The following is a 12343-nucleotide window of genomic DNA, read 5'->3' on the forward strand; positions in this document are numbered from 1 at the left end:
GTAGTCTCTTAAAAAAAATCATTTACAACAAAATGTGTCCCAATCAAGACTTATTTAAAAGCTTATAAATTAGAGAGATGATCCGGAAAAACAAAACAAAACAAAACCTAAGTTCCTTCTCAATTATCTCTAAATCTACAAAACCTATTCTTCAAAAACCATGTCACTGATGAAGTGGTATACACATGAGATTGAAATAGAGAACATAACCAATGGATGAATGATGTTAAAACTTTTGAAATTTTTCTCAAAATCAGAAGATTATACAACTTCAGATTTTATCCATTTAAAACATTCACCTAAAAATGATTCCATAATGGATATAAGAGGTGACATTGGCATGTAACAACATGATCAAGTTATAAACCTTGTTATTTTTATCAAAATTGGTTGTTAGATTGAATTAGTGAGAATAGATTTAGTCAATGAACATGTTTTGAGTAGATGATTTGACAAGTGAAGAGTATTATAACATGTTAACACTTTTCAATGCCAACTTTAAGATAGCAATTATTACATCATTAACTATTATTTACATTTTTTATTTAAATTGCATGTTTCTATCTTTTAGTAGTTAATTACAACAAAGAAACCCCATTCTCTTACAAACCTAACATTGTGCAAAAAAGGGTATAGACATTTAATCAATGTGGTTCTACCATTCTTACCTAATAGACTAATAATAGTTCATATTCTTGATGCTTTATATCAATGAATTATGAGATATTTTGTACCATTTTATTTGTGAGGTTTGACTCCTTAAGTGTTTTTTCATGTGATCCATAGTTAAATTGTCATCTTCATAATTTAAACTTCAAAAGGATGATCACAAAATCATTTGAGAATTAATCACTCCAAAAAAAAATCCTCATGGAATCTCACCAGGGTTTCGAAGGCCCATGAATTGGGCCCAAATCATTATGTCTTAAAATTATATATTATTTATTAATAATTAAACAACCATACTTTAAAAATACGTGGCAGAATCATATCGATTGTGACATTTGGGTAATGGGGTTTGCGGATCAAACTTGTAAAAGATTTAAAACTTTATCTGAATCATATGTTTAAAACGTTCCAAAAACATTAAAAAAAATATCATTGTACACAATTCGGAAAAAAAAAAAATTTAACATATTCTCGATTATTTATTATTTATATCAGTGAAGTCCACATGGCAAAATTAGCTGTTATGTGGGTCCCAAGGTTTACACTGAATTGGTCTTAATGAAATAAGTCAATAACGACTTCCCTCGATTTTCTCACAAATCTGATTTTGCCTTCTAAATACAACCGAAACCCACGTAGATGACCGTTTTAAGCTTCCACAAAACAAATCAAAATCTCCACTTACATATGCAAAAAAGCTCAAGTCTTTATCACTTTAAATTTCGAATTCAGAAGACAACGTTCCTTAATCTCATCATCATTATCACAGAGAGTTGCTATTTACACTTCAATCGAATCAGTAATTTCGTCTTTCCTTTTACATTATTCCTTCGATTTTGTATTGGGGTTTCTTGATGTTCAAAACCCAAAATTTTGGTTTTTGGAAGTGATTCGAATGTGGGATTTTTTCAATTTTGATGTTAATTAATATGAGTTTAGTAGTAATCTTGATTTTAGTAAAAGTTTAGGTTAAATAAATGTTAATTGAAGTCGTGTTCTTGATTTCTTATAGATGCACTTGAACTTCTAATTTTGACTATTGATGGTCAACTTAGCTCCAGAAGCAAGAAATTCAGCCTTTTTTTGTAACAAATACATGAAAGGGTGTCTTTCTTTTACACAAAATCCATAAAATTTCGTCAATTTATTTTATTCTTTTGAGTTTTTTAACACTTGTTATATGATTTTCAGAAGATGTCGAGATATTCGTTTTCCAAAGATGTTCGGGTCCCCATATCCGGAATTCCATATAACTTGAACAGGGTAAGAAATTCCATTTTAGCACCTCACTTTTACTTCTTACTCTTATAGAATTTACTTTGAAGTTTAATCCAATTATAGCAATTTTTTAATTTCAAGATTCTTTCATTACTTTATTTTACCATGAAAAATCTAATCACGTATTTCAATGTGTAATGCTATAATGGGAATAGATGTTACGAAGTTTACTGAGTTCACTTATTCTTGAAAAATTATGGGTGAATTGACAAAAATTCCAAAGTTTTAAATAGAGTACATTCATATGGTTTGAAGAAATTTATACGCTTGGTCCCTAATTTATTTTTTAACTCGGAATGTTCTATTATTTATTTTTATTGCGTGTTCGGTCATTGTCTTACCTAAAAAGATTATTTTGCCTTTGATTGTTTAATTTATTTAAATAAAGTGGGATATGTAAGGTAAGGTGAGGTGGAAATGGGGTTGAGATATGTTTATTTAAATAAATTAATAAATCAAGGGTAAAATAGTCTTTTTAGGTAACACAAAGACCAAGTGAGCAACAAAAACAAAATAAGGACATTCCGAATTAAAAAATTAAGTTAACGGACAAATTTCCCCAAAGCATAGTGCCATTCGCGTGTAATTTACTTTTTTAAATAATTTGTATTTTGACCATAGTAAGGTCAAACTTTACATCTCTTCATGAAAATTGCAGGATCTTCTTGCTGCAAGATCATCAAAACTCTGTAAGCTTTTCAAAGAAAACCCAGATGAAGATCTTTCTCATCATGTTTGTGATATCCCAACAACCCCTGAAATTTTCGAGCTCATTGCAAGATTCTGCTATGGTTTTGAAGTCAATTTCACACCAGAAAACGTAATTCCGATTTCTTGTTTAGCTTGCTATTTGGGTATGACTGATAACCACAGCCCCGATAATCTTTTAAATCGAGCTCTATCATTCTTCGAACACCAAATCATAACAGGTTGGAACGAATCGATCAGATCCTTGAAAGCCACAGAAAATCAAATCGTTCTTCAACAAGCGACAAAACTAGGGTTAATCGATGCTTGCGTTGATTCAATCATCTCGAAAGCGTTAAACAAACCGATTTATCTTGGAGAACCGATCGAACCAATTAAGAATCCGATTCTTTCTGATGAAGATGAAGATGGGTTTAATGGCGATGTGTACAAACCAAATGCAAGGAGACAACTTTTTGTTCTTGATAGCACACAAGATTTATGCTTGACCACACTTCGTCTTCAATTCTACGAGCCAATAATCCGTGGAATGATTCAATGCAAAATGGGTTCAAATTACATCGCATCAAATCTCTACCAATACGCAAAAAGATGGGTGTTTTTTGACCCGAAAGAATCCGATCAATCGTCATCTTCTTCAGAAGGTGTTTCTTCAAATTCAAGACGAGACACAATCGAAACAATCGAAAAACTTTTTCCTCATGATCGCGGGGTTGTCCCATGTGAATTACTATCCGAATTGCTTCAATACGCGATCATTTTAGAAGCTAATAGCGATTGTCGAGATGGGTTTGAGTTACGAATTGGGAAACAATTAGATTTAGCAACAGTTCATGATCTGCTAATCCCATCTCAAGGGTATTCGAAAGAAGAGAAATACGACACCGAATGCGTTCGAAGAATCATGAAACATTTTTATAATAACTTCACCGGAGAAGATAATCGGGCCGGGCTTGAAATTGTGGCGGATCTTGTTGAGGATTTTCTCGGGGAGGTGGCGAATGATGTCGATTTGAAAAAGGATTCATTTATTTCACTAGCGGAATTGTCGATTGCTGCATCTGAAGGAACACAGAGAAATTCAGATGGGATTTATCGTGCGATTGATATTTACTTAAATCAACATCGGTACTTGATAGAATCGGAAAGAGAAGAGATTTGTTCGATTTTGGATTGTAATAAGATGTCGCCGGAGGCGTGTGAGCATGCAGCCCAGAACGAGCGGCTTCCGGTGAGGGTGGCGGTGCAGGTTTTGTTTGTGGGGCAATTGCAGCTGCGGGAGACGATAACAAAGGAGGTGACGGTGGCCGAGGAAGGTGGTAAGGGGAAAAAGTCGCCGGAGAATGGGGCGGCGGCGGTGGAATTGGAGAAGATGGGTTTTAAGGTGATGGAGTTGGAGAAGGAATGTGGGGCGATGAGGAAGGAGATTGAGAAAGGGTATTTTGGGAAGAGGAAAATGAAAAAGGGAAAGGTGAATGTGTGGAGGGTGATGAAGAGGAAGCTTGGGTGTATATCGAGTTTGAATAATTGTAATTGTCATGTGAAGAAGAAGAAGATTCATCCAAGGTAGAAGAAGAAGATCTTGAGTTCGTTTTTATTAGTTTGGTAGTTGGTAGTTTACATCAATCTTTGATGTTTGAGCAATAAGTGTTTTTTGAATTTTATGTTTTTGACATTCTTTGTTTTATACAAGGAATCAACTTCTTTGAGGTGAAAGTTACATTTTCACCCTTCCGTTTAAAGAAATTTTAAACGTAGGGCAAATTTCATAAAAACTCATGTAGTTGGTCACTTTTTTGGTTTAGTCACCTAAAGGTCCTAGAGAATTGTTCTACTATTTAACCACAAAAAAACTTTGCAAAAATTTGTGAAAAAAAATGCACCATGACATGGTATTGTTGCTATTTTGTCATATTGTTATTAATATTGAAAATTTTATAAAACCATTGTAGATGATTGTTTATTTTCAATTTAACCATTCAAATGGAAGTAAATGTCAATTTTATTTGCAAGTGAAATGTTAATCTTCGTGGAGAATTTGGAACCAACGAACACACGTTTCTTGATTGTGTGTAATATACTTTTGTTTATGAGAATGCAACTCAAGCTTTGCTATTAGGTTCAAATTTATCGATCCTCAACTACCCAATTATTTGTAACATAATGATTGGTACTCGACATTGGTTTATGAACAACATTTGAAGTTAATGAACAATGTCCCTATTGCGAAACATGGAAAAGGTGTTCCATGCAAATAAGGTAAGGGTGTTGAGGCTAGTTGTTTTAATTTTGGTTATTGTTGAGTTTATGATGGTTTGGGATAGAATGAACGAATGTAATTGTTGTATTAGGGTTGAGTAGTAAAAGTGAGCACCCGTCTTCATATCTGTAAATGTCTTGGAACTTGTCAATCCTTGAACCGCGACTGTTGTGAGTTGTTTCGATTTTGGCTCTTAAATATTGGGATCAATTGAAAGTGGTTCCAGTTTCAATTCTCAATTTTTGAAAATGCTACCATTGGGTATTTTGGAACATGTTCTAACCATTAATCTAAGATGGAATGTTAAAATAACCATTACGAACTATGTTGTTAACAAGTATGACCAAGTTTATTGTGTTTTGGAAAATAATCATTTTGTCTAGAATGGGTCATTTTGGACCAATAAAAAAAATACACTCCGGACCATTCTAGATTTCGTACATGAAAAAAACTATTTTACAATATGAATCAAAACTATAAAATCCGACGAACAATTCCGGAATTTTGAGAAATGAATCGTTGTTTACTCAAATATGTCAAAATTTTAAAGAAACATTGCTAATAAAAATCGGATATTATGAAAAGATTTAAAATTTGACATTCAAATGAAAATAATAATACTAAATCATTCGAAAATAGTCATTTCACACATTAATAGAAATAATCTTTTGAAAAAGTTTTAGTGAAAATGAAAAAAATAAACATTAGATATTTTTTTATTGGTCCAAAATGACATATCGAGTTTGGAATAACTCATTTAGGACAAATTATTAATTTCTCAATACACAAAAATTTGGACATTTTCGTTAACAGACCTTGTTCATAATGGTTGGTTTAGTTAATATCTCTTGAGTGTTTGTATCATACCATGTTATTTGTAAAACTAACTTGCTAGTAAATATCCTTGAACTTTTTATTGTAAATATACAAGGCAATGTTATTTAGGGAGGCGTTCAAATAAAAAGGTTAGGAACCCTTAAGTTGAAAAAATTCTAGTTATATTAAATCAAAAAAATGACAATCTATAATCAAAATTCACTATACTCGGTTGCAATGCATTTTGAAAAAATAGAAAGTTTTTGTGGTTAAATCAAAACAATGTTTTTTTCTAGGTGATTAAATTGTAAAAATGGCATTATTTGTTAAATGAGTTTTAGACGTAATTTCATTTTTTTATATAGCTTGAAAGTAAAGAAATGAAATCGCCTTACATGGTTTGGAGTATTTGTAAATGTAGCATTGTTTACTAGGTTAAAAGTAAATTCTGGTTAGATTAAATCCAAAAAATGACAATCTATAATCAAAACTAATTACACTCGGTTGCAATGCATTTTGAAAAAATGGAAAGTTTTTGTGGTTAAATCAAAACAACAAAAAAAAATCTCTAGGTGGTTAAAATGAAAAGATGACAAATTATGGTGGCTTTTAGTTGTTAAATGAGTTTTACACGTAATTCCATTTTTAAGACATACCCATCAAGTCTGAACAAAGGCCACGATACATAAAACAAGATGACAACTAACATTTTCATCTACAAGAACAAAGCCAACAACTGACATTTACTCCTTGAGCAAAAGAAGAAACAGCCTTTGATCCACCTTAAATTTACCCATCTTCACAGGAGCTCCCTTCATCATCAGTTGAAGCCCTCCAAATGATATGTACACAGCCCTGTATCCGTATACACATCCCCAAGATGATCAGACATGAAACTTTAAAAATAGAACAAAAGTTTTACTGTGTTTGACATGCATTTGACTAGACCAGACCGGAACTCAAGTCAGTCAACCGGACAAAAATTGCCTTTTTTTTGTCCCACCCGAAAAGGTCGAACAAGGTGGCACAGGGACTCACTCTTGATCTCATGTATGTGAAAAAGACGTAAATGCCCTTCTCATCCTCACCGTCAGAGATAACCCTAGATAGTTTGTCTAGTCCAGTCCCATCCAATGTAAAAAACGTAGCCTAAGGCTACGTTTCTCACACTGACATGACTAGACAAACTTTCTAGGGTTATCTTCGATACCGAGGATGAGAAGGGTATTTACGTCTTTTTCACATACATGAGATCGAGAGCGAGTCCCAGTCCCACCTTGTTCGACCTTTTCAAGTGGGACAAAAAAAGGCAATTTTTGTCCAGTTGACTTCAGTTCCGATCCGGTCCAATCCAATACGTGTCAAACACGGTGCAACTTGTTCTGTTCCATCATATCAAAGAAACATAAGTAATGAGATACGTACACTTCAGCATCACCATTTTGGTTCTTGTCGTCTGAGATCTTGTATAACAACCCATGCATCACATACTCAAATCTGTCAGCAAGTGATTTCTTGCTTCCCTGTCATTAAATTATAATACATCGACTTCGTTATATTTGTTACACTAAACAGAACTAGAAAAATGTCATAGGCTATTTTTAGCAACGATGAAGAGAAGGGCATTTACGTCTTTTTCAAACAATATATCACAAGCAAGTCTAGTTCGACCTTTTTTGGTGGAACACAAAATATATCCCAAGTGTTCGCCTTTGGGTGTGGTAAAAAGCTGCAAATTTTGTCCCATTGACATTAGTCCCAATCCCAATCCCAGTCTCAGTTCCAGTCCCACAGTTCCAGTCCCACCTGGTCTGAGTCAATCTCAGACATTGACTCAGACCGACTGATGTCAATATCAAAAAGGTGGGACAGGGATTGGGACTGATGCCAATTGAATCTGTCCCATCTTTTTGGTATTGAAATCAGTCTGAGTCCCAATTTCCATTGAATGACGATACAAATAGCATTATATAATAGCTTACTTGAGTATGAGTGGTAACAGTTGAGCCATCTTCATTTAAAGTTTGTGACAAAACCATCCGATATTTCTCTCCGGCATGCATAGGGTACAATTGCGAATTCACATCCAACACAATGTGTATGTCAGTTTCCTCCCCTCGTGCTTCAATACGTGAAACTGAAGGTAAAAGTTTTAATTATTTGATAAGTATTATTCCATGAAATAACAACGTACTTTCATTTATTTATGTATTATAGAACTCAACTTCTTTGAAATGCTACCACGATTACAACATTATACTTTCAATGTTTAAAAAATTCTACTTGCTTTGTATTTGGATCACATTGCTTATATTGGTAGAATTCTCAAAGTACAATGTTATTATAGAAAGAAATGAAAATAGAATCATATGATAAACAAATCAATAAAAGGAAATTGCTAATTCTTGCATTTAACTCTAAAAACAATATGTTTCTTTGAAATATAAATAGAAAATCTTGTAATGATTTTGGAATATTGCTTTATGGACTAGTTTCATTAGCTGGATAGATACCTTTGTCATACTTTTTACCATCTGCATCCACTCCAATCACCTTAATTGTATCATCAAAGTGAGGGTTAACCATCTTTGTTGCACTTTGCCTTAAATAAGAAATACAAATAACATAAAAACTCAATTATATATATACTTATCATGAACAAGAATGTTAAAACAGATAAAAACTTTTAAAAACATGTTAATACAAATAAGATTTTAAAAAATAATTTAACTTTTGTATGGTAGCTTTCTTAGTCCAGTTCCTCCTATAAATTCCTCTATAACATTGACCAATTTAACTGGAAATTTACCCCCAAGATGTTCATATGTATGATATATATATATATATATATATATATATATATATATATATATATATATATATACAAGATGTTCATATGTTGTGTTATTCCGATCGTTTACATCTAAGAACTCGATCAAATATGTGAGACAGCTGATTGGCGATTATTTGGATGAATTGCTTGATTTCAGTTCAATTAATATCATTGAAAGCTAAAATAGCTAAGGAATACGACTAAAACCCTAAATCATTGAATGAGAATAAACCAAGTTTTTATCGAATATTGGGGTTGTTAAGAAAAGCACGAACGAAGAGAATTTACATATGGAGAATGATAATGAAGTAATAGAAATGGAGAATTTTTGAGGAAAATTGAAGACACGTACCTGATGATGTCTCGTATTTGGTTGTCCCTGCCAAAAACCCTAGACGAGGGTTTTGTTTAGGAGAGTATATAAAGCAGCAGTGTCGTAGCGTCGTTAACGAATATTATTATTATTATTATTATTATTATTATTATTATTTTAGGGTAACTATGAATCTAGCCAAATTAAGAAAATAATTAATTACTTTTAGCCAAAAATTAGGAATTGTATCAAAATAGCCCCACGAAACTCTAGGTATTTAGATTCCGCTATTGTTTAGATAAATTGTCTACTGTTTCGTGTTTACAAATTATCTATTGTTTCGTGTTTAGGATAATTTTTTTTTTTCTTTTTCATTTTGAAGATGTAAAATCGTAGGTTTTTTTTAAGCCTACTGTTTTCTCTCTATAAAAGACGGTTTCCCAAACCATAGCCTACGGTTTTGGGTTAAAACCTACAATTTCGTATATATTTTTTTTGAAAAAATAATCATGAATTGATCACATATATTTGATGGCTTACAAGGTTATAAAAAAATAAAAAAAAAACAAAAAAAAAAAACAAAAAAAAAAACAAAAATAATAAATAAAATTGTAGGCTTCATACGAAACCTACGGTGTACAATTCCACACTGCACAATCTGTGCATTGTACACTTGTACATGGTAGGTTTCGTATGAAACCTACGGTTTTAATATTTTTTTCGGTTTTTTTTTTTTTAAAGTTATCTCCATATACAAAAACTACTCCTAATCAATAATACGGTAAATTTTTTATAAAAAATGGACGTAGTTTGTTGTTATTCGGGTCCTCCGTTGAGAGAAAATAGTAGACAATAAAAGGAAAAAATGAGCAAAAAATAACATAAAATGAAAAATAAGACATTATATACTATGGTCCAATGGGCCATAAAAAAATAGATGGACCACGAAAGAGTAGCCCATTGCGACGAAAGAGTAGTTTTCGAACGTTGACCATAATCAACCATAACCAATCTACTATTTCGTGAGCTAGTTTTGGCTAATGTATTTTTTTTGACAAATTTTGGATATATAATTAGTGTTTTTTGGTTAGATTAGTAATTTCCCATATTTTTTATAAGAAATCAATAATACGGTTTTCAAAATATCTTTTACAATTTTTTTTGGTCTTTATTAGTTTAAACTTTTATCGTGGTTGGTTTCTTTTATATATATATATATATATATATATATATATATATATATATATATATATATATATATATATATATATATATATATATTAATATTTTTATTTAATTGTTTTTATTATATAAATACTTACATATTAAAATAAAAATTAAAAAACAATTGGTGCATCACAATCTAACTTTATAATCCCTCATTCTTTTTCAAATATCAACCCTCCTTCCTTCTTCCCTTCTCTTCCACCATTTACCACTACGTCTACCACCATATCGTAGCCACCAAAATCTTCTAATAACCACCCTTCACACCTCTCGGAATGTAACCAAAATCACTCGGTTTGTCTTGAGTAGAATCCTGACTACACTAAAGTAAATTGATGACACTAAAATCACAAGCACATCTTTTCTTTTCTTTTTTTCTTTTTTTCTTTTTTTTTTCTTATTACATACAAAACTCTAAGAATTCGATTTTGACCCATATTTCTCCTTGTCATCGTCTCCTCACCTTCCACACACAAAAACACATGCAACTCAGCCATTAACAATCAATAAACACTAGAACCATCCATTAACACTCAACCACCTCCGTCGGAAAACAAGAAATCAAGCATCACAAAACCACGACCATTGAAAATAACACATACGCACATCTACAAAGTTCATCGCTCTACAACTTCATCCTCCATTAGAAACTGCCGATTTTAGGGCCACCACAAACCACGACCAAGAGAGCTTCCATCATTACCACCATCGTGTACCATCATTACCACCAATGTTCACTACCACCCCAACTGTCTATCACCAAAAAAGTATTCTCCAAATATGGATTTAGTTAGTTATGAGACGACAATAAGGTTGGGAAGGGTCAACACTAGGGGAGGTTCTACACAAATTTTATGCACCTAGATGGGTATTTGGAGATTATGGACAAATCAAAATATTAGGACATAAAATCTATGGTTTATACTTTTTTTTCATAGCTTTTAGAGTTCTCGGTCTAAGTACCGAAAACACCATAGTTTCGGTGTTGTGTGGACCGAAATCTCTTAATGATTTCAATTAGGCTTTGTATTAGGTCTAGGTATATATTGTTTTGTTTAAGACATGTAAAATGGGGATTTCATCATAGCCATATCGAGTTCAAGAGAGAAAAAGAGAGAACCGAGAGTAATTCATCATCTTATGTACTAGACTATTATCAATATAGCGTGCATTGAAGATTTGGTAATTATGTTCTTGTTCCATATTGCGATTTGTTGTATTCACTAGACTGGGATTCCACACCATATAGTGATTTTGATTAATACATTAAGGGTGCGTTTGGTACGGAGAAAGAGAATTGAAGCATGGAATGGAAATGAAGAGAAAGAGAATTAAACTGGAGAAAGATTAATGATTCCATTGTTTGGTATCACCAAGAATTCACCGGAGAGACTTGTCCAAGAATCAATTCTCTTGTTTGGTTTTACTAAGCGATTGAATGAAAATAGCTTTTTTTTAACAACGTATATCGTTTTCAATCAACATTCTTTTAGGATAATGTCATTATGATTTACATGTTAATTTGTCACATTATGCATCTTTATATTTCTATTTTTTTCATTTTCTCAATTATTGTTTACGAAATATATTTTTTATAAGTGGTTATTGACACTTGTTAACCTATAAATCTGCAACATGAAAAGAAACATCACATTATTCACAGGATAATTAATCACAAGCTTCATGGCATAGAACATTGCACATTCTCATCTCCCAACTAAACCTGAAGCAATGATAAAATTCAGCACGATCATCTAGTTGTGTACCAGGTGAAACAAAATATGGTTGAAATTGGTTTCTAAGAATTTGTTATAATTTTCTTATATTATGCTAGAAATCAATCTTTAGAGTGATGTACAAGATCAAACAAAACATGGTGGAATTGATTTCTAAGAATTTGTAACGAGTGCATGATAAAGGGGTTTAATGGAAGCCCACTTGATTTAGAAATTAAAAAAAGTCTTGCAGTAACTCTTTTGACGATTGATTGATGAAGTTAGCAAACAATACATAGTTCAATTTTGCACATCAACAACATGAAGAACAACGGGAATCAAATTAAATTGAGATTCAATAAGCTTATTAATACCTTAAATTGGACGTTAGTTGACAAATCGACCAAGAAAAGCGAAAAAAAAATCCAGATTTTGGTAGGGCAACGTAGAAGAGGAGATGGGCCAATTTCAAAAACAAGCGCATGAGAACTCAAAATTTGAAGCGCAATAAAAAGAATGCAGTT

The 12343-nt window shown here is 32.2% G+C and overlaps 2 protein-coding genes across 3 annotated transcripts; one reads left to right on the forward strand and one right to left on the reverse strand.

The window, feature by feature from the left end:
* Positions 1–2596: 2596 nt before the first annotated feature.
* On the forward strand, positions 2597–4533 carry LOC111903463 (BTB/POZ domain-containing protein At5g17580; the record flags this gene model as incomplete). The annotated part of the gene is made up of 1 exon (XM_023899230.3): positions 2597–4533. A coding segment is annotated over one exon (1629 nt), but the record flags the coding sequence as incomplete, so codon positions are not given.
* Positions 4534–6321: 1788 nt separating this feature from the next.
* On the reverse strand, positions 6322–9011 carry LOC111903462 (DNA-directed RNA polymerases II, IV and V subunit 8B). Of its 2 annotated transcripts, XM_023899228.2 has the most exons (5): positions 8917–9011; positions 8245–8333; positions 7714–7868; positions 7157–7254; positions 6322–6586 (listed from the first exon to the last, which is right to left on the reverse strand). In XM_023899228.2, the coding sequence occupies exons 2-5, from the start codon at positions 8315–8317 to the stop codon at positions 6475–6477; spliced, it is 438 nt and encodes a 145-aa protein (XP_023754996.1). In that variant the 5' UTR covers positions 8318–8333; positions 8917–9011; the 3' UTR covers positions 6322–6474. The 2 variants fall into 2 exon arrangements, with proteins under 2 accessions (XP_023754996.1, XP_023754997.1); XM_023899229.1 differs by lacking the exons at positions 6322–6586; positions 7157–7254 and adding an exon at positions 7305–7460.
* Between the last annotated feature and the right edge of the window lie 3332 nt (positions 9012–12343).

This window comes from Lactuca sativa, chromosome 1 (assembly GCF_002870075.4).
Source record: "Lactuca sativa cultivar Salinas chromosome 1, Lsat_Salinas_v11, whole genome shotgun sequence".
NCBI classification, from domain to species: Eukaryota; Viridiplantae; Streptophyta; class Magnoliopsida; order Asterales; family Asteraceae; genus Lactuca; species Lactuca sativa.

What these genes read in the sequence shown, in the direction of transcription:
- LOC111903462 (XM_023899228.2), bottom strand. Translation starts at nt 8,317, where the DNA reads ATGGTTAACCCTCACTTTGATGATACAATTAAGGTGATTGGAGTGGAT. An exon ending in TGGTAAAAAGTATGACAAAG is followed by an intron (nt 7,869 to 8,244) that starts GTATCTATCCAG and finishes TTTTACCTTCAG; the next exon opens with TTTCACGTATTGAAGCACGA. An exon ending in CTGTTACCACTCATACTCAA is followed by an intron (nt 7,255 to 7,713) that starts GTAAGCTATTAT and finishes ATTTAATGACAG; the next exon opens with GGAAGCAAGAAATCACTTGC.